General features: G+C 42.9%; 1 protein-coding gene across 6 annotated transcripts in view; it reads right to left on the bottom strand.

The window, feature by feature from the left end:
• Positions 1 to 19646, bottom strand: part of grip2 (glutamate receptor interacting protein 2) — a 232022-nt gene that overhangs the window by 33700 nt on the left and 178676 nt on the right. For 5 of the 6 annotated variants that reach the window (XM_031901167.1, XM_031901165.1, XM_031901166.1 and 2 more), the window contains exons 2-7: positions 9341 to 9421; positions 5624 to 5759; positions 5308 to 5453; positions 4573 to 4659; positions 3358 to 3433; positions 146 to 291 (exon numbers count right to left, since the gene is read on the bottom strand). In XM_031901167.1, the coding sequence (XP_031757027.1) occupies positions 146 to 291; positions 3358 to 3433; positions 4573 to 4659; positions 5308 to 5453; positions 5624 to 5759; positions 9341 to 9421 (672 nt within the window). Of the gene's footprint in view, positions 1 to 145; positions 292 to 3357; positions 3434 to 4572; positions 4660 to 5307; positions 5454 to 5623; positions 5760 to 9340; positions 9422 to 15158; positions 15226 to 19646 lie in introns of those variants that run through there. The other variant, XM_004914123.4, reaches the window with a different exon arrangement.

Raw genomic sequence — 19646 nt, 5'->3', positions numbered from 1 at the left:
GGAACAAGCCACTCAGAAACAATGGCAGCTTTAGTAAGACTGAAATTGTGAATTCAGTAACTTCTTTAAAAAAAGCTGGGCGAAAGCAGAAAAGTAAAAAAATAAAGTATTTTTAGGTGTTAAAAACAAAAACAAAACAACTTACCCATGAGAGCAACATCATATTCTATCTGGAAGACAGCCTCTTGGCTACACTGTCGGAGAATGCTCAGGGCATCTGTATGGGTAATATTATGGAGGGAAATACCATCCACACAGAGCAGCCGATCGCTAACTTTCAGGGTCCCCTCCCTGCAAAAAGGAACATGAAAACACCAACCATGAAATGTGCATTAGTATTAACCCATTCACTACAGGAAAATCGGAAATCTTTGGGACCTGTGGTTTCCAGATAACCGGTCTTCCCATAATTTGGACCTTCATTACTTAAAGCTACTAAATTAAATGCTTTTAGGGTTGTTTTGCCCCCATATAGATTTATGCAGCTCGCTTAGGGGCAAGTATTGTTTTATTATTACAGAGAAAAAAATGAAATCATTACAAAAAATATTTGCTTAAAATAGATTCTATGGGAGATGCCTTGACATAATTCAGAACTTTCTGGATATTAGGTCTCTGGATAACTGTACTAGGAATAATAACACTTATTCAGTGTGCCATTCAAACTTCCTATCCTGTATTACCCATAAGATCAAGCGAAAAGGATTTTGATTTATCAAACTGGGACAGGGTGGGGGGGGGGGGGTCTCAGGAGTTTTTTCAGGGTCACGTAACCCATTCCAGTTATTCAACTGGTATTTACTGTTCTGCTGCACTGCAAATAATCAATGCAAACTTGTGATTGGTTAGAATACCTTTCCAATTGTTTTCATTCCCCAAAATGCCCACTGGCATTGCTACACAGCATTGAGAAAGACATAAATGCTGTTTAGGAACAGTTCCGCGTAAAAATGAAACCGGGTAAATAGACTGAGCAAAATAAATATTTCTAATATTGGTTAGGCAAAAATGTAATCTATAATGTCTAACATAATGGCCAGAACACTACTTCCTCCTTTACAGCTCTCTAACCTCTTAGTTAGTCAGTGATTTTAGGGGGGGGGGCACATGGGTCATAACTGTTCAGTTGGTTTGTGAGCACACAGGTCAGATTCAGTAGCAAACTAACTGACAGTTATGTCTCATATGGCCCCCCTCAAGTCACCGATTGGCTACTGATTGCTTACAGCTTAGAGAGCTGTAAAGGAGGAAGTAGTGTTTTGGCTATTATGCCCACTCCAGCCCTTATAGATTATATTTCTGTCTAAGCATATTACAAATAATTTTTACTTAGCGCAGTCTGTCTATTCTACCCAGTTTCACATTTACACTGATCTGCTAGAATGGCTAATTCTTAGCAACTTTTTAATTGGTCTCCATTTTTTATAGTTTCAGTAAATGATTTGCCTTCTTCTGACTTTTTGAAGTTTCCAAATGGGGTCACTGACCCCCGCAGCCCATAAACGATTTCTCTGTGAGGCTGCAATTTTATTGTTATTGTCATTTATTATTACATCTCTTTCTATTCAGGCTCTTTCCTACTTATTTTCCAGTCTCGTACTGAAATCACTGCATGGTTGCTAAGGTACTTTGGAATTTCAGCAGCTATCTGGTTGCTATTGCTCAAACTTAGATCATCCTTCTAAGCTATGGTGTGGCAATGATTTCTGCCCCAAAAAATGCTACATTATTAGGCTATATTTTATGACCATTTACATGTGCTTTAGTACATAATCCTAAATTAACCCTTTCCCTGCCAGTAGACTACAAGTGCAGAGAACACTCTCCAGCAGCAGAGAGATTAGCGCATAGATGCGGGGGGTGGGGATAACGTTACATCCCCGCGAGGACAGCAAAATGTTTAACAGTAAGTGCGTTAAAATGATAAAACGCCTTCAAATCGTCCCAGAAATCCGACAGCCTCTCACTTTGATCAGAACAATCTGCTTAGTCCTGTCTGTCAGACTCGGGGCACCTGTGTGTTAGAATGGAAATTGAGATCATTCATTTATTGAATAAAATATCAAGGGGATTTGAGACAGTTCCTGACATGGTTTCTAATATGCACAGTGACTGCTCACTGGAAGAGATATCCAGCACTTTCTATGGAGAAGGCTGATAATTAGTTTATACACATATACGTTGGCTGGATGGTAGCGACTTAGTGAATTAATAAGTCTGCTTGGCCCTCTAATGAACTGCAGGAGGAGAGGGTATTTTATTAGGTTCTTATATCTATTTATACCCTATTCTTCCCTAAAGGAACTCCTCCTCATCTATAAGCCTGAGACACAAGCCTCAAAGGGGTTGTTCACCTTTGTATTAACGTTTAGTATGATGTAGAGAGTGATATTCTGAGATCATTTTAATTGGTCTTCATTTTTTATAGTTGTATGGTTTTTGAATTCTTTAGTTTTTTTTATTCAGCTGCTCTCAAGATCAATAGTTTATGGGCTGTCGGGGTCAGTGACCCCCCATTTAATGGTATGGAACTTACTGATTCCATGGGAAAGGAAGAGGAGGTAGAAGGGGTAAATACAATAACCATGATTAAGAAACAGTGGATTTTTAAATTAAAAATTGAATACATAAATTATACTTATTTGCCTCTTTTCAAAAATGGAGGCTGATTTGATTTAACAGGAATGTGAAGGTAAATGTCAGATGGGAGGAGAAAGCAGAAACAGTAGAAGAAGGGCTAATGGAGTAACAGGAGAAGGGGGCATATTGGGTAAATGAAAACACAGTCAGAAGATATGATCTGCGTTACAGAGAGTTCTGGGCTGCGCACAATAGCCTGTGGCACACTAGGAAGCCTGGGACCACAGTCCTACTGCCAAGAGATTTTTCCTCACTGACTTTCTTAATTTCATCTTACTCTTTAAAGCAACCCCCTCTATTGACACCTTTATCATTCCATTTTATCTTCTTCTTTCCCTTTTTCTCCTTTTTAGTCTTTTACTCTTCTTTTTACTCTATCATAGAGGAATGGACATTGGCCATTGAACAGCAACAGACTTAACAGTTGGATGAAGAGGAGGACCCGCTGATTCTCGATGCCCAGTGCGACTTACCTTTACCATTTTGACTCTGGGCCTCCTGCTAGTTACAGTAATATCAAGCAACACAAAAACTCACCAGTTCCTCCATAAAGCTAAGGGAACTATGGGCACAGGCATGTTAGAAGAGGCCAAAGCCAATGTCATATGCAGGGACTATAAAACACCATGTGTGTCCACCAACCCCTTCCTGCTATGGCCAACTATATCTAAAGTAATGCTGCATCAATTCTTGTACCCCTATGAGTAGGTACTGTACCTGTCTGCTGGCCCTCCAGGTCTCACATAGGTCACAACCAGCGGTCTAGACTTGTGCCAGTCCTCATGTGCTCCTCCTGTAGTGGCAAAAAAGACAAAAACAAAATATATGTTAAAAGGTATTAAGATATGTGTATAGTTATTCCTCTTTTGATTTTTTTTTTTTTTTTTAATTCAAGAGCTTAAAAATGCTACAAAAATGTTATTGGCCATGGCTGCAGCTTTAACTTTGTCTATGATACTACTGCTTCATAGAGATGCTGGCCAGAGTCCTCATTATCAACCCCCATAATTCCTTTGTGAGACACACTTAGCAGCAGCAGGACGACTTATGGTTTCACACAGCCTGGATAGAGAGATGCGAGACACTATGCCAGTATGGGCACTGCCCAGTACCAAGCACAATTCTGCTGGATGGTGCCACTACATTCCATTAATTGTTCACCAACATTCATATACAAGTTGTTTATTTTGCCAACACATGTATTGCAATTTCAGCAAGGTGACATTGTTTGTGACAAGGCAACATACATGCCTTACATACATTCATTCATTCATTCAGATCAGCCACTGGATTGTTGCGAAATATAAGGACAACATGAACCTGAACTCTGATCCGAGATGATTGCATTGGATTGTGTTACATTGGGTTTTTCAACACTTGCACCTTTGCGCAAATATTGGTGAATACTGGATTACATTGGGATAGAGAAGTATTTTCTCATTAGCCCAAGGGTAGTTCAGCAGCTCCTGGTTCCTGAGTGTATAAAAGGGAAAGAAACCTGTGTTCAGCCTCTAGAAATTGATCTGCCAGAGAGTATAGAAGGCACATGTAGGCCTCAGTACAGGAGACCAAAACCAAATCTAAACCAACCCCCCTTAATGAAGCCGTGGAGCAGGGGACACTGTAAACTATTGACTAGTATCCTATTATAGTACATCCCAGGCTAAGTCTGACTGGCCCATCCGCTAAATTCCTTCCTCCCCTTCCCCTTCCCTTCATGGCCTTCTGTTATAACTGATTTCTGGATCCCATACCTGTATTGACCACAGTAGTATACTGCCTCTGTAAACCAGTGGTGTCCATGGTATTTTATACAGCTTGATATTATCCTGACTGTATACTGTTTGGGGTCACAATGCTCATACATAATGCTAGAGTTTTACGTTTATTTTTTCCCACTAAATCGAACAATACATTTAAGACAGAGCTCACCTCTCATTACAAACCCAAAGCTGTTTCCCTCTTTGCACAAGGTGATTTCGATAGTCTTTGGGATGATGGCTGAGCTGTTATCTGGAGCTGGGAGGAGATCAGAAGGTTATTAGAATCAAGCAGGACAGTGATGTATGGTTTTATAGTCCTGCAACCCAGGTCTAAGGTAGAATCTTATAACAAAGTAACAGACAGTAGGATTCCCAATGCCCAGCAGAGATTGCAGACCACCTTGGGGCAGATGCGGTTTATTCAGACTTCCTGTTTGCCGGTTGCTCTTCTGCTGGCACCTACACCATAAAGTATATTCCGGGCCACCCATTAATTATTTAAAGGGAATATTGACTGCTGTGATCTGAACAAATGAGGTATTGGGTTTTTTTTGTAACTTTAGTAACAATGAAGAAAGGAACATCTAAGGACCCTTGGTGCAGCTGGGTCCTGGCCATAGTAGCATGTGTTTCTCCTTAATGTCTCATTTCTATTGGTGGACTTTTGATAGATGGGTAAAACTGAGACAGGGTGCCAGAACAAAATTTAATAAGGGGAACTTCAGCTTCCAAACCAACATTTTTTAAAGAGCACCACACAAAACACAGGAATCCCTAATATTCCTTGCTTTATGCACCCCATGCTAAGGGGCTGGGGCTGCTGCACCTGGCCACCACTTCTACATCTACTTTGTTTACTGTTGGTCTTTTTGTGCCAATATTTTTGGTTTTCCATTCTACTTACTGGCAGGGGGCAGCTCATACTCCACTTCTAGGACCACTCTCTCGCCCACGTTTTTCAAGAGGCTGATGATCTCTTCATGACGTAATTTAGTCAGGTTGATGCCATTCACAGACTTAATGTAATCCCCAATGTTCAGCTGATCACTCCTGACAACACAAAGCCCAAAGTAATGACAAAGTCACAATGTAACTTCCTAAACTTGGAAGCTCCCACAATCCTTCTTCTAATGGCAGGCAGAGGGCTCAGGCTAAACACCAGTGGTGCAGTTATACATTTAATAGATATAGCAGTATGCAGGAACAGCTATTGGTTATACCTGGCTGCCAGGCCTCCCGACCTTAGGTTAGACACCCTTGGCTTTCCGTCTTTGTCTGTACCACCGGAGATGGTCAGCCCCAGCGTACTTCCCTCTTTCTTAATCAACTCCACAATAGTAACCCCCCGAAATTCCTCTGCAGAGAAAGAAAAATGGCATCAGTTAAAGTTTTGGGCAGGGCTCTCTTGTATCGGTTATTGATTGCTTTATATGTTACTCTGTATGTCCAATGTATGAAACCCACTTATTGTACAGCGCTGCGGAATATGTTGGCGCTTTATAAATAAATGTTAATAATAATAATTGTATATCAGGGCTACCTAAAAAATCCTACCTAAATCTCCTTCCAAGCCCAATGCCAAAACCTCTCTTGGCACACCTCTAAAGATACTGTAGCCCTGAATGTATCATATCATTGAGATGCAAAATACTGCATTTAAATGAGAACTAAACCTTAGATATGAATATGACCAGAAATGCCATATTTTATACACTGAACATATTGCATAAGCCTAAGGGCTCAGCATCCCTATAGTAGTAATGATCCAGGTCTTTATAGTTGTCACAGTAGCGCCCCATCTTGAATTCCGTTAGAACTGTCAGGGACACTGCACATGCTCAGTGGGCTCTGGACAGCTGTTGAGAAGCTAAGCTTAGGGGTCGTCTGAAATTACCAAGCAGAAAATGAAATTTGTCCGTCATAGAAGCTGATGCTACAGGTCTGATTATTAAATTATGATGCTAATTGCACTGGTTTCAGAGCTGCCATGTACTAAATTTGTATTATTTACAGCCTTATACTGTGACATTTATACTCTATATATACAGTATATTGTGAGTTGGTCCCTAAGCTCAGGCTCAGAGTATGAGCAGGGAATCAGCAGAAAAGAAGATGGGGGGCTACTGGGGCATCTTTGGGGGCACAGATCTTCCCTGCTAAAGGGCTGTGGTTGCCTGGGGCTGGTACAGAAACCCAAAGCCTCACATACAACATTTCTGCCCTACTTCTTTAGTCAGGCATTAGTTCTCCTTTAATACTATGATCCAGTAATACCAAGAGATGTCCACCACCACGCAACAAAGTAATAATAAATCAAAATCCCAGGCTGCCTTGTTAATTCATTTTGACTGTGTGATAGAAAGTAGAAAATAAACCAGAACAGAGAAAAAATAAATTGACTGTAACTTTCTATAGTGAGTGCCGACATGTAACTGCGTCACAGTTAACAGATTACGGGGTGCAGCGCTGGCACCGAAGGGGAAAAACTTCCTTTAAGCTCCTGTGTGATCCCTTACGGATAGCTGCTTTCTCCACGTGGTATCAGCCCTTATCAGCCGGTCCTGCTGCTGCTGCTAGAATTATCAGTTCTCCTGCCCGGTTGCTGGCGCCACCCGCACACACAAATCAAGATATGACTGCAGATGGTACCTTGCTGGGATATTAATGCTCCTAGCTGCAGTTTAATTTCTCTTCTGACAAAAATGTAAATTGTGGCTGAGTGCCCTGCAGCTCTGAAGGAAACCGTGTGGCTCTTGGATGACTTACACAAGCCAAAAGGACAGGCAGCAGATTAAACCATCACCGTAGTTTGTGTATATCAGGCATACATACAGGTCCAGACTGGCATTCAAAATAAACCCCTGGCATTTCAAGTACCCAGAGGCCCAAGCAGCCCCCTCCCCAGCCCAATAAATAGTGAGTGTCTATGGCATCTTACAGCAGCCCCTCTGGCATTTGCCAGAACCCACAGATTGCCAGTCCGGGCCTGCATACATATATGTTTTGTGTGCTGCTTTGGTTAGAGACTATGGGGCCCCTAACAAGGCATAAAGACTAGGGCCCAGCCTGCAGCTGGAAGTACCAACACACCATTCTATTGGGCACTGTGCATTATTCCTATAGGGCAATATTAAAGCTACAGCCCCCTGGATCTTGTTGTTAGTGCTGTATATTGTAAGATCTACAGCATTTATAGGGTTAATGCGCCCCAAGGTCTTGCTCCTTCTCTTATTCAATGACTTGGTTGAAGATTAGCCTTAATTCCAGAGTTTGTTTTCTGAATTTGAATTCAGCTGAATCCCAAGTGGTTGGCCAAGCTCAATCGCACCCTTCCAAAGTGATTTTAAAGCAAAGTACACATACAAATTATGGCTCAGAGAATTTTTTAGTTGGATATATATTCTGTGGAGAGGTTTTCCAGTGTAACACCTATTTTTGGACCCAAAAGCACCAGTATTTGCCATAGAATGAGTGTCTCCCATTGGCTGCAAACAGGGAAGGGGGTTTGTTTTCATCAGTGCAGTTCTCCCTGGTGTTATTGTGCAGCCAGAATACTCCGTCACATGGGCCTAAAGTAGGGAGTTTATTATTTCTTATAATGCAGACTTTATGACAAGTTTTTTTTACATCACTATCCACTCAGTATAACTGATGACAGCACTGAGTATAGTATAAAAGTTATACTGTATACGCGCATAGTGACTTGTGTGTATTACAAGGCAGTCTGTAACAATATGCAAAAATAAGGCTCTATACAAAAGCCCCCTAACTTATCAGTGGTCCTGTAGAAACTGAGGTTACATTATTTTCACAACAGGTGAAACTTGTATATCTCTGGAAATTCAAGACAAGCAAAAACTATCATCATCATCATCATCATCATCATCAAATCAGTTTAAATCTCTACAATCTTATTGAGTCACTTGGCACCTTCAGAGAAATCTTGAGTATTCATGGAATTTAAGAATGTAATTTTGGGCAAATTCCAAGCCTGACATTATATTTTCATGAAAATGCTACTCTAAAATGCCAGTTGTCCATGATCCTCTGCACATCCTATGATATAGAAAAAGCCTTTCTAGGTCTCATACATTATATATAAAACATTTATAATCCAAGCCTTGTTTTTGCTGAAGTATCGAAGCAGACTGATCTCTAGGCAGCAAGGGGGACAGACAATACTTGGGCAGTTGAGGATTTAGGAAGGGGCTGAGGCCTTCAAAATAATTGATAAATGGGGATTTCTTATTGCTGGAGGCCCACAGGCCACGTAAAAGCCATCTGAGGCATTTTCTGACCCCTAAACTCTGGATGCCATCATTGTTATATAATAATGTGTTCCCCTACATTTAGTATAGTGAATAATTGTCCTGCTTTATGGGAACAGTTGGATAACACTTCTTTATTACATGGGGACTGCTGCATTTAACATATCAACAGTTGGGAGAGAAAATTCTAGCATTTCATGTAAATACACTTCTGAGAGCTGGCTATTTGTCAGCAGGGGAGAAGCACAGCGGTAATGCGGAACGGTTACTCACATCACTACAGCACAATGAATGCTTCTAGTTAATATAGATTTAGCTTAACATGAGAATGAATTGAGGAAATGGCACAGGATAATGTTCTGACTGTGAGCCAGATAAAGAATGTTAGCAAGCAAACAAGAGAGGCAATGGACCTATTATTACCATAATACTGTATTTATATAGTGACCATATGTCCATGGCAGGTTCATTCATAATGTAAAAAGGAAACTGTAGGTTTATTTACCAACGGTGTGCATGTTTACACAAGTGCGATAACCCACAGTAGCCAATCAAATGCTAACAAATGCCCATGCAACTGAATAAAACCATTCTATACAATTCAGTCATTTGCACCAACGGTGTCTGTAATTCTTTAGTACAACATATTGCTGCTTCCTAAATACATACCTGGGATGCTTTGTCGCCTGGAGACCAGAGCCAAATCATTTCCGGCTGGATCTTTGTTACCTTTGGAGTAGGGGCCATCATCTAAAAGAAAATAGACAACCATTTGTTAGAAATAAAGGCTTCCTGTGTGGGATAACACAATATAATATAATATATAATACCGGTACAAATGAGAGGCACTCAAGTCTTGGTCCAGTAAAGACTTTTCCAATATATTATATGAAAGAATGCATTTCATAAAGGGCAGGCTTGCTGGACAGTGGGCATGGTTTGGGTGGAGCATAGGTAGGGTTTTGGAATAATTGATGCATGGCCAGTTGGGCCAATAGCATGGCCGAGTGGCAAGGCACATGTTTTCAGTGAGGCCTTATTTTACTTGTTGGTAGAGCCGACTGCCCTGGGGCCCAGATAAATGGTGAAATGATAATTGTGGCCGCCCTTTGGGGCAGTCTGCTATGTATTTATGTATACATTTTCTGTCACTTCTATAGTGGTCTATATGTCACCACACTATTGGGACATCTGACACTCACAGCTCCATTCAGTGCCAGATGAAGCAATTATATAGGTACAAAGCAACTGCAAATGTCATCAGATATTTATACCCTGTCCTCTCTTATACAGCTGTTAGTGAATGCACGTCCTTGATCTAGATGTTGCCAAACTAACTAGGATACCAACAAAAGTTATTAAAGGGTTGCTGGGAGTTGTAGTACAATAACACCTGCAGGGTTGCAGCAAGTTGTAAGCCCCTGACTTATCTAATGAACAGGATCTTTACAAAGACTCATCCCACGCCCTGCCTGGATAGAAAGAGCTTTCAGTGCAATGAAAAGAATGTAAGCATTGCCTACATAATATTCCTCATACCCAGCCTATCCCTGTGTATCTATATACAGCCCAGGGTAAGATCCTCGCCTTCCAGGACTAAACACTAACAAATGGCATTGGACACCACACGCACCAGCCTGACCTCAGCCCATTCCAATAACTGTCCTCCTCCCATGTAAAAATAGCTTCTACCATTAACTCTTCTCCAGTGTTTGTTTGCAAAACACCAGCTAGGGACACTTATGGCTATACAACTCCTAGACACCCCTGCAAGCTTCCTACATAGAACAATATGGCACAATATGGCACCTCCCACTCATGCCTTATGGATCAAAGCAAATCATACTTTCTTCTAAGAAAACAATATTCCTTACTGGAATTTGGGAAGACTGATTTACAGACTGCTGCTGCCCAATACAGGGTTAGGTGCCATATAGGTTTTCAGCACAATGATGAAGGGAAATAAATTTAAAAAAGGCCTCAGATGGCTCATTCTTAGACCAACAGGTTTATAGGTTAGAAATAAGTGCCCTACTGAGCTGAATGAATACAGAACACATGGTGTTGGAAGATGCACTTTGAGCCTTGCTCCCATGTTTATGGCTATTCAAGTCCTTTGTACCTCAGACGTCAGTACCCAGTCAGTGGAGGTAAAATCAGGCCAAGGTCTGTTCCATGGGCAATGAAATTAATACACATTAGGTGAGATGCGAGTCCAGGAGTGTCAAAGTCATGTCCTGTTCCGGCTATGGCAAACTACAACCACTAAATGTATGTCTGATATTGGGCACCTGTCAACCCCAATGTACAATCACCCAGGGCGCTACACAGTCCACAATGCCCCGGCAGTGCTTAGCACCATATCCAAGTTCAGTATACCAAACCCTGTACTCTGCTTGATCTAGATGGGATCTTGTCCATAAAGCTTTGATTTCCACATTGATCCATTAGGATAGTTTATTAGTAATGCAAATCTCCTACTCGGAAGTCAGCTCTGCTGGCTATGTAAAGAAATGAGCCTCGCAGCTACAAGATCCATGAAAAAGTCAGTGGCAGGACTTCTATTTGGAAGGCCCTGGTGCAGGGTATTTTTGGAGCCATCTTTTGATCTTTCGAGAATTGCTGGATATAAAACAGGGGTAGGGAACCTATGGCTCGGGAGCCAGATGTGGCTCTTTTGATGGCTGCATCTGGCTTGCTGCCAAATCTTTAATAAAAAAATAACGGGGGTGTGGCTTGTGCTCGGCGGATAGAAGACGTGTTCTAAGCCTTAGAACACGTCTTCTATCCGCTGAGCGCAGGCCACGCCCTCCTCCGAATCCGGCATCCTTACCAGGTTGCACTTGAACCAGGGCCCAGGGAACTGAAAGGGACATTGGAGCAGAAACCTGTGACAGTTCACGCTTGAATTGAAAATAAAATGTGGCCAATATGTCTCTGTTGGGGCTACAAAGAGAAGCCACTGTGCTAGGTAGCCCTCTAGTTATACCACTAACAAGCCATATTAAACAGCTAAAGATGACACCCACCCTACCTTGCCCTGCAGCATCCGCTGTCGAATGGGCCTGAAGCCACATCTTCCTCCACAGGCAGCGGAAATCCCGTCGGCCATTGTATGGCTCTCACGGAATTACATTTTAAAATATGCAGTGTTTATGGCTCACTCAGCCAAAAGGTTCCTGACCCCTGATATAAAAGAATTCCCCATACCATAACACAGACATATGCGCATAGGAAAGGCATTGATGGTAAAATCATCTGCAGCTTAATTTTAAAATCACCAGCCCCAAATGCCAAAATATTTCTTGGGGTTCCCTATTGGAACACCCATCATTTTAGAAATTTGCTAACTGTACCTAGGGTGGTGTGCTCTTACGCGTGACAAATATATGACCCCTGCCCTTCCTCTGAAGGCAAATCTTTCTGTGTCCAATACATGGGTATTAGCTGTGTGGCTTCAAAGCATAAACCTCCCCAAAAAGCATGAAAACATATACTGTATATGGCATATGCAGCAGCACAGTAATGGGACAAATAAAACGTTCTCTATAGATCTCAGAACTCCTTGCAGCCAATCACGAAAAGGCATTTACTGGTCAACTCTCCAGCCTGGGCAAAAATGCTGGAATACCCCAATAAATATTGCAGCATACTTATTGATTGGCCCAGTAAGCTTGGCTGGCTATTAAACAGCTGATACTGGGCGAATGGGGAATTACCCTGCAGCGATATTGATTACAGTATTGATTGAACAAGTTAATTTGTTAATGCAAGTACAGTACTAGCAAGGTCTATACATTGTGCACACAAATGCTCTCTCTCACTACAGTATGGCCGGAGAGCAAACCAATAAAACTTAAAAAAACAAAACCTACATTTACAAGTGGAGAGAGTAGGTCCCATTAGAGAAGCAAGTGAGATGTGAGTGGTTGGATATGGAGTTGGAATGCAGGGTGGCACGTATGGCAGGGGGAGGACAAGATATTGTAAACATGCAGAGAGAGAGAGCAGAGCCCAGGCATAAGGGAAAGTAATACTGACACAGCACCCAGGAGCCATTCATACAGGAATTCCTTATATTAACCCCTTCCCTACTCCCATAGGTATCTTACAGCAGAACAGATTTCCATATACACGCACACAGGTTATAGGACCACTAATCCTGAAACCCATTATCCAGAAAGCTCCAAAGTACAGGAATGCCATCTCCCATAAGCTCCATTATAATCAGATAACTAAAATTTTTACAAATGATTTCTTTTTTCTCTACAGCAATAAAAGTACTTTGTACTTGATCCCAACTAAGATATAATTAATCCTTATTGGAGGCAAAACAAAGAAAGAGAGAAAATAGTACCACACAAGGGGAATACTTGAAAAAAATCGAAACTTATTTCAGGTTAGTTCAAGTTTCTCTTTCTCAAGTTGGTGTTCGAAACAGATTTTTTTTCAGTAAATGTTGAGTATTCCTGTTGAGTGCTACACTAGTTTAGGGAGTGCTCCTCTATATTTATATAAGATATATATATGCACGCAGTGTTGCACAGTAGAACTACGGATTATTATAACAGGTCAATACAATATATAATATATACATATATACATACACATCTTGAGAAAGGCTCTAGACCAGAGCCGAAACGTTGATCTGATGGCATAGATGGAATAAAGATTGAACTTTTACAGAAAAGTTCCTGGAGTGTTTTTGTGATTTTTGCGCCATTGAATTGGCAGAAGGAGGTAGAATTTCTATTGTTTCTACCCCCATATCTGACGATTCATATTCCCTGAACGTCAGTGGAGGGTGGGAACGAATCACTACGTGGAATCACTACGTGTATGGCCAGCTTAAGGGACACACGGGAAGCAGAAGGTCTCTGCCCTGTAGAACTTATGATTAGCTGGTTGGTGCTGGCAGGGAAAGTTATGCATTAACTTATATATAAAGATCACTTTCCACTTTGTGTTAACAGTGCATATACTGGGCTGACATCTGGAAAAGCTGAAGTCAAATGTATGGCAGTTGCAGTGTGTTATTCTATTCTACAAGGGAGGTACAGGCACCCAGCTAATTTTGCACACTGAGCTGTGATACGAAGGATACAGTATTAATGTTCATGCTAACCATCCCTCATTATAGTTATGAGAGCATCACAATAAGGGCATGAAATCCTTCTTCTTCTATGCACCTAAGTGGGTGCTGCTGTATCAGTCATTGTAGGGTGGCGCAGATGGCAGTTTCCTATCAGCACACCAATATATGGCACAAGACTCCTTATAGTTCCCTTTTGGGAATGGTTCCTACTACTTTGTACCCATCTAATAGTTCCCAGGTAGAGTCTGGGGTGTTTTTGCCTTGAGGCAAAGGTAGCAAGGAGATGTCCATGGTAACTTTCAGTGCAGAAGGTGCAACAGTAATGCTGACCCTTGGTATAGAGACCATTATGGTTGCCATCCCCTTAGTAAATGATCCAAGTTTAGGTCTAGATGGAAGTCTCCAACAAAGATGAATGCAATGAAGCTGGTTAAAAACATCATTAGCACTTTTCAAACCTTTTTTCATACTTTGGGGCAGATCCAGGTCAGCAATGCTTTCTATTTTAGCAGGGGCAATATATGTGCCCTGTGGAGCTTACAAGACCTCTGCACTAGTCTCAAGCGGGTCCAAACTTTTAGTTGTATGGGTCCCCAGGATTTCTTATGGTGGCCTTCCAAATAGACCACAAATTATTCCTGAATACCTCTAACCATAATAGCATTTCCAAAAAAAAAAAAAACATACTGTAATGGCCATCTTGGACTGTGGTAAAGTAGTGCAACAAAAAACTTTTAACTTCTGTTTTTATGTGACAAAAAGTCTAACGATTTTAAGTATTCGTTTTCGGTTCGGCCAGGAAATTGGATTCAGCCGAATCCAGCTGAAAAGGACGAATCTTGGAATCTTGGTGCATCCCTAATTGTATGGTCAACTGCCTTTTTACTACTGCAATAACATTAGCTTTAACTAGCCATTTTACGAGCCAGCAAATCCACAGTATATCAAGTGGCATACCTAGAAGCTAGTGGGCCCTTAAGGGCCCTGAACCCTCTGTGGATTCTGGCACTCACTGGATCTGCTGTATCTTTTGCATCATCTCTGTCCCTGTGAATCTCACAACTTCTCCAAAGCCAGTATCAGGGCATCAACCTGCCAATCAGCTTGGCACAGAACCGGGTGGGAGTGTGTGCAGGGTACCAGGTGTGGACTAGCCTACTAGCAGGCACCGGAACATTCTCATTGACTTCCAATAAATGTATTTAAAAAGTGCCAAGGCATTCCATGAAGCATTAGCCCAGCTCAGCTGCACAGTAACAAGCAAGTAAAGAACAAAACACAGAAAGTCAATAGGCTCTGAAAATGACATCCCTCAATTTGTTTTCCATTGGCTCCCGCAGGGGCCCCGCATCAATACCCTGACACAAAATGGAAATGAAAAATCTCACTCACCAAAATCCGAATGCAAATCTTTCTTTAGCCCACAGAGCATGCCTGCTGGAGACCTTAACTAGCGCCCAGCGACTGCCAGCTCTGCTTCTGCCTCTCTCTTTCACTCTCACTGACTCTACCCCCCCATAGAGAGAGACAGCCCAGAGAACGCACCCAGCGCTGATTGGATTCTGCACTACAACAAAAGTTTTTTTTGGGAGGCGGATAAGAGCCACAGGGAGACTGAAAGATTCTAAAGCTTTATATTTTCCCTGCTCCTTCCACAATAAGCTGGGATTTAACTGCCTGGGCAAAAATCAGCTTGGAGAGTGCTAAATACAGAATGTTTAGGGGAAATGGCTTCATCAGAGAAGGGAGGGGGGTCCCTAGCAAGGCAGGAGAGATGGGGGTCCATCTCATGATAGTGGAGGTATAACAAATCATGTTATATATATATATAAATATGTGATTGTTAAACTTACTAAATAGTGATGGGCAAAATTGTTGCGGCAGGCATAGATTCGTGGCGATCCGCTGCTGGTGGATTTTTTCATGAAATGGGTGATAAAATTCAACATGGAAAAATTCAACGCACACAAAATTGTCATCACACAAAATTGTGGCGCAATTTTTTGGGACACACAACATTTAGACCGTTTTACTAATCTTTTAAAAGATTTGCACATTTTTCGGCAAAGCGAACCGGGACAGATTCGCTCATCACTATTCCTAAAGCTTTGGTAGCTCTAAAAGGATTTTGTGCCAGGGCCCAGTGACTTCAAGTTGTACCATTGGGCACTAAAAATATCCAGAAATTGTTCCACAAATAATATGCCCTTTCTACTCCTATGTTTGAAAGCCAAGGTGGCGTTGGACTGGGTGTTTGAGGCACACCAGGGCTGCTGCCCCAGGGGAAGAGTGATGGGAGACCAGGGAGGGAGTCAAAAATCTGGTAACTCCTGGGAAAATAGGGGAGGATCACAGGTACAAGTATGAGGTCTTGCTTGGCAGGTCCTGGTGTCCCTCCAGCGCAGTGTGACCCTGGGCCCCTATCACCAGTAGTCAGTGCTGCTCCTCAATCAAAGCATTTGCGATGTAGGTGCACAGAATTCACATGGTTAGCATTATTTTTATGCCATTCTACATTCAGATAAAGGGTTAAATGCAGACTGTTTGTGTCTGTTTGGGGAAAAACATAGAGGGACTATATTCTTATCAACAAGTCTAGAGCAGCTGTTGTGAGCGGTGCCAGCAGCTGCCCTGTGTAACCAGACACCCCACCGAAACGCAACTTCACCTGCTGACAGTGGTTGGGGGGCTTTGCTCTGTGCAACACTACTTTGGCAATGGGTGGGCAATGAAAGCAAACACGAATACCCTATGTTCTTACTCTATCATAGCAGGGTTTGAAAATCACCAGAATATGGGACATAATGCAGAATCTTCTGAGCGACACTATGAAGCCGGACTGTCCTATCTGCTGCTGTTGGGAAGCTGGAGAGCCACTGATGGGATATCTGAGCATATATAAGTGGCCTTTTCTTATGGTTCAGAAGGACCAAGAAGCTTACTCAGAATGTTATGTACATGTTATATTTCACACACACCGCCCCACAGGAGTCTCCAGATTCATCTAAACAATATCAAAAGCATCAATTACTGATATTGGGTTCATATTGTCAAGTGAGGATCCAGAATCAAATATATAAAATAATGTCCCTGGGGCATAGCAGGTATAGTAGGGAGAGATGGTGCCTATAGTAGCAGTGAGGGGATAATAGCCTCTGGGAAGGGACTGGGGCTGTGGGGTAGCAGGTATAGTAGGGAGAGATGGAGCCTATAGTAGCAGTGGGGATAATAGCCTCTGGGAAGGGACTGTGGCTGTGGGCTAGCAGGTATAGTAGGGAGAGATGGTGCCTATAGTAGCAGTGGGGGGATAATAGCCTCTGGGAAGGGACTGTGGCTGTGGGATAGCAGGTTTAGTAGGGAGAGATAGTGCCTATAGTAGCAGTGGGATAATAGCCTCTGGGAAGGGACTGTGGCTGTGGGATAGCAGGTATAGTAGGGAGAGATGGTGCCTATAGTAGCAGTGGGGGGATAATAGCCTCTGGGAAGGGACTGGGGCTGTGGGATAGCAGGTATAGTAGGGAGAGATGGTGCCTATAGTAGCAGTGGGGATAATAGCCTCTGGGAAGGGACTGGGGCTGTGGGATAGCAGGTATAGTAGGGAGAGATGGTGCCTATAGTAGCAGTGGGGAGATAATAGCCTCTGGGAAGGGATTGGGGCTGTGGGATAGCAGGTATAGTAGGGAGAGATGGTGCCTATAGTAGCAGTGGGGAGATAATAGCCTCTGGGAAGGGACTGTGGCTGTGGGATAGCAGGTATAGTAGGGAGAGATGGTGCCTATAGTAGCAGTGGAGGGATAATAGCCTCTGGGAAGGGACTGGGGCTGTGGGATAGCAGGTATAGTAGGGAGAGATGGTGCCTATAGTAGCAGTGGAGGGATAATAGCCTCTGGGAAGGGACTGGGGCTGTGGGATAGCAGGTATAGTAGGGAGAGATGGTGCCTATAGTAGCAGTGGGGGGATAATAGCCTCTGGGAAGGGACTGTGGCTGTGGGATAGCAGGTATAGTAGGGAGAGATGGTGCCTATAGTAGCAGTGGGGGGATAATAGCCTCTGGGAAGGGACGGGGGCTGTGGGATAGCAGGTATAGTAGGGAGAGATGGTGCCTATAGTAGCAGTGGGGATAATAGCCTCTGGAAAGGGACTGGGGCTGTGGGATAGCAGGTATAGTAGGGAGAGATGGTGCCTATAGTAGCAGTGGGGGGATAATAGCCTCTGGGAAGGGACTGGGGCTGTGGGATAGCAGGTATAGTAGGGAGAGATGGTGCCTATAGTAGCAGTGGGGAGATAATAGCCTTTGGGAAGGGACTGTGGCTGTGGGCTAGCAGGTATAGTAGGGAGAGATGGTGCCTATAGTAGCAGTGGGGGGATAATAGCCTCTGGGAAGGGACTGTGGCTGTGGGATAGCAGGTTTAGTAGGGAGAGATAGTGCCTATAGTAGCAGTGGGATAATAGCCTCTGGGAAGGGACTGTGGCTGTGGGATAGCAGGTATAGTAGGGAGAGATGGTGCCTATAGTAGCAGTGGGGGGATAATAGCCTCTGGGAAGGGACTGGGGCTGTGGGATAGCAGGTATAGTAGGGAGAGATGGTGCCTATAGTAGCAGTGGGGGGATAATAGCCTCTGGGAAGGGACTGTGGCTGTGGGATAGCAGGTATAGTAGGGAGAGATGGTGCCTATAGTAGCAGTGGCGGGATAATAGCCTCTGGGAAGGGACTGGGGCTGTGGGATAGCAGGTATAGTAGGGAGAGATGGTGCCTATAGTAGCAGTGGGGGGATAATAGCCTCTGGGAAGGGACTGGGGCTGTGGGATAGCAGGTATAGTAGGGAGAGATGGTGCCTATAGTAGCAGTGGGGGGATAATAGCCTCTGGGAAGGGACTGGGGCTGTGGGATAGCAGGTATAGTAGGGAGAGAATTTTATTAAAATATATGAAACAGTTACAACAGAAATACAATTACATTTCAATCAAACAGAAATATATAATAAACAATATCACATCAAAAAACAAAGTGAACATTTCTCCAAAGCATCTTATTTCCCACAGATTTCTCAATTTCCATTGTCTTAATAAGAATTAGTTCATTTACAATCACTTTTGCAACATGTTCTGCAGGATCTTTCGTTTGTCCAAATGTCCATTTGCATCTCATATGCCAGAGATGATACCTTATCACCATAATGATTATATACAATGTTTCTTTGTCCGTGCCATTCTCCCTCCCAGCACCCACCACCCCATAGGCAAACTCAGAATAGTTGAGGTCTCTAAGCATCTGTAGGTGTAACAGTCTCGCCAGTAGACATCTCAGAGATTGTGAGACAGGACACTCAATTAGAAAATGCTCCTGTGACTCCTCTGTCCCACAACCCCAAGGACATGCCCTGTTATCAACACTTCGATACTTAAGGTTTCCCCTTACAAATAGCTTCCCATGAAAGGACAGCCAAGCATTATCCCAAAATTTTTTCGGAATTCTCTTGCTATTCAGAAAGCTTAAACTCTCCTCCATGATCCTACTCACACAGTCCTGCACTATTGGGGGGGTACAAAAGAAAAAATCTAAAACCCGTAAATAAATACTTTTCCTAGAGAAGGAAAATAACTCCTGCTTTCCAATGCTCCATTTCCGCAGAAGCTTAACTGCCTGGCTCAGAAATGATGGGATGCTGCCTCCTCTCACTCGAACCTCCTTCACTCTGTCCCCAAGTAACCAGTCCTTGATAAATGGCGATACCCAGTCCTTAACACTGACTTCCCACAGCAATTTCTTTTCTTGCATCAAATTCCTAAAATTATATTTCAGGAAAATGACACAAAAGAACCCCACTGGACATAACATGTCCAACCCACCCTTTTTTCTCTGCAGGAAGGTCACACCCC

The sequence above is a fragment of the Xenopus tropicalis genome, chromosome 4 (assembly GCF_000004195.4).
Source record: "Xenopus tropicalis strain Nigerian chromosome 4, UCB_Xtro_10.0, whole genome shotgun sequence".
Classification (NCBI taxonomy): domain Eukaryota; kingdom Metazoa; phylum Chordata; class Amphibia; order Anura; family Pipidae; genus Xenopus; species Xenopus tropicalis.
The sequence above is the reverse complement of the archived record's forward strand: the minus strand, read 5'-3'. Positions and strand labels throughout refer to the sequence as shown.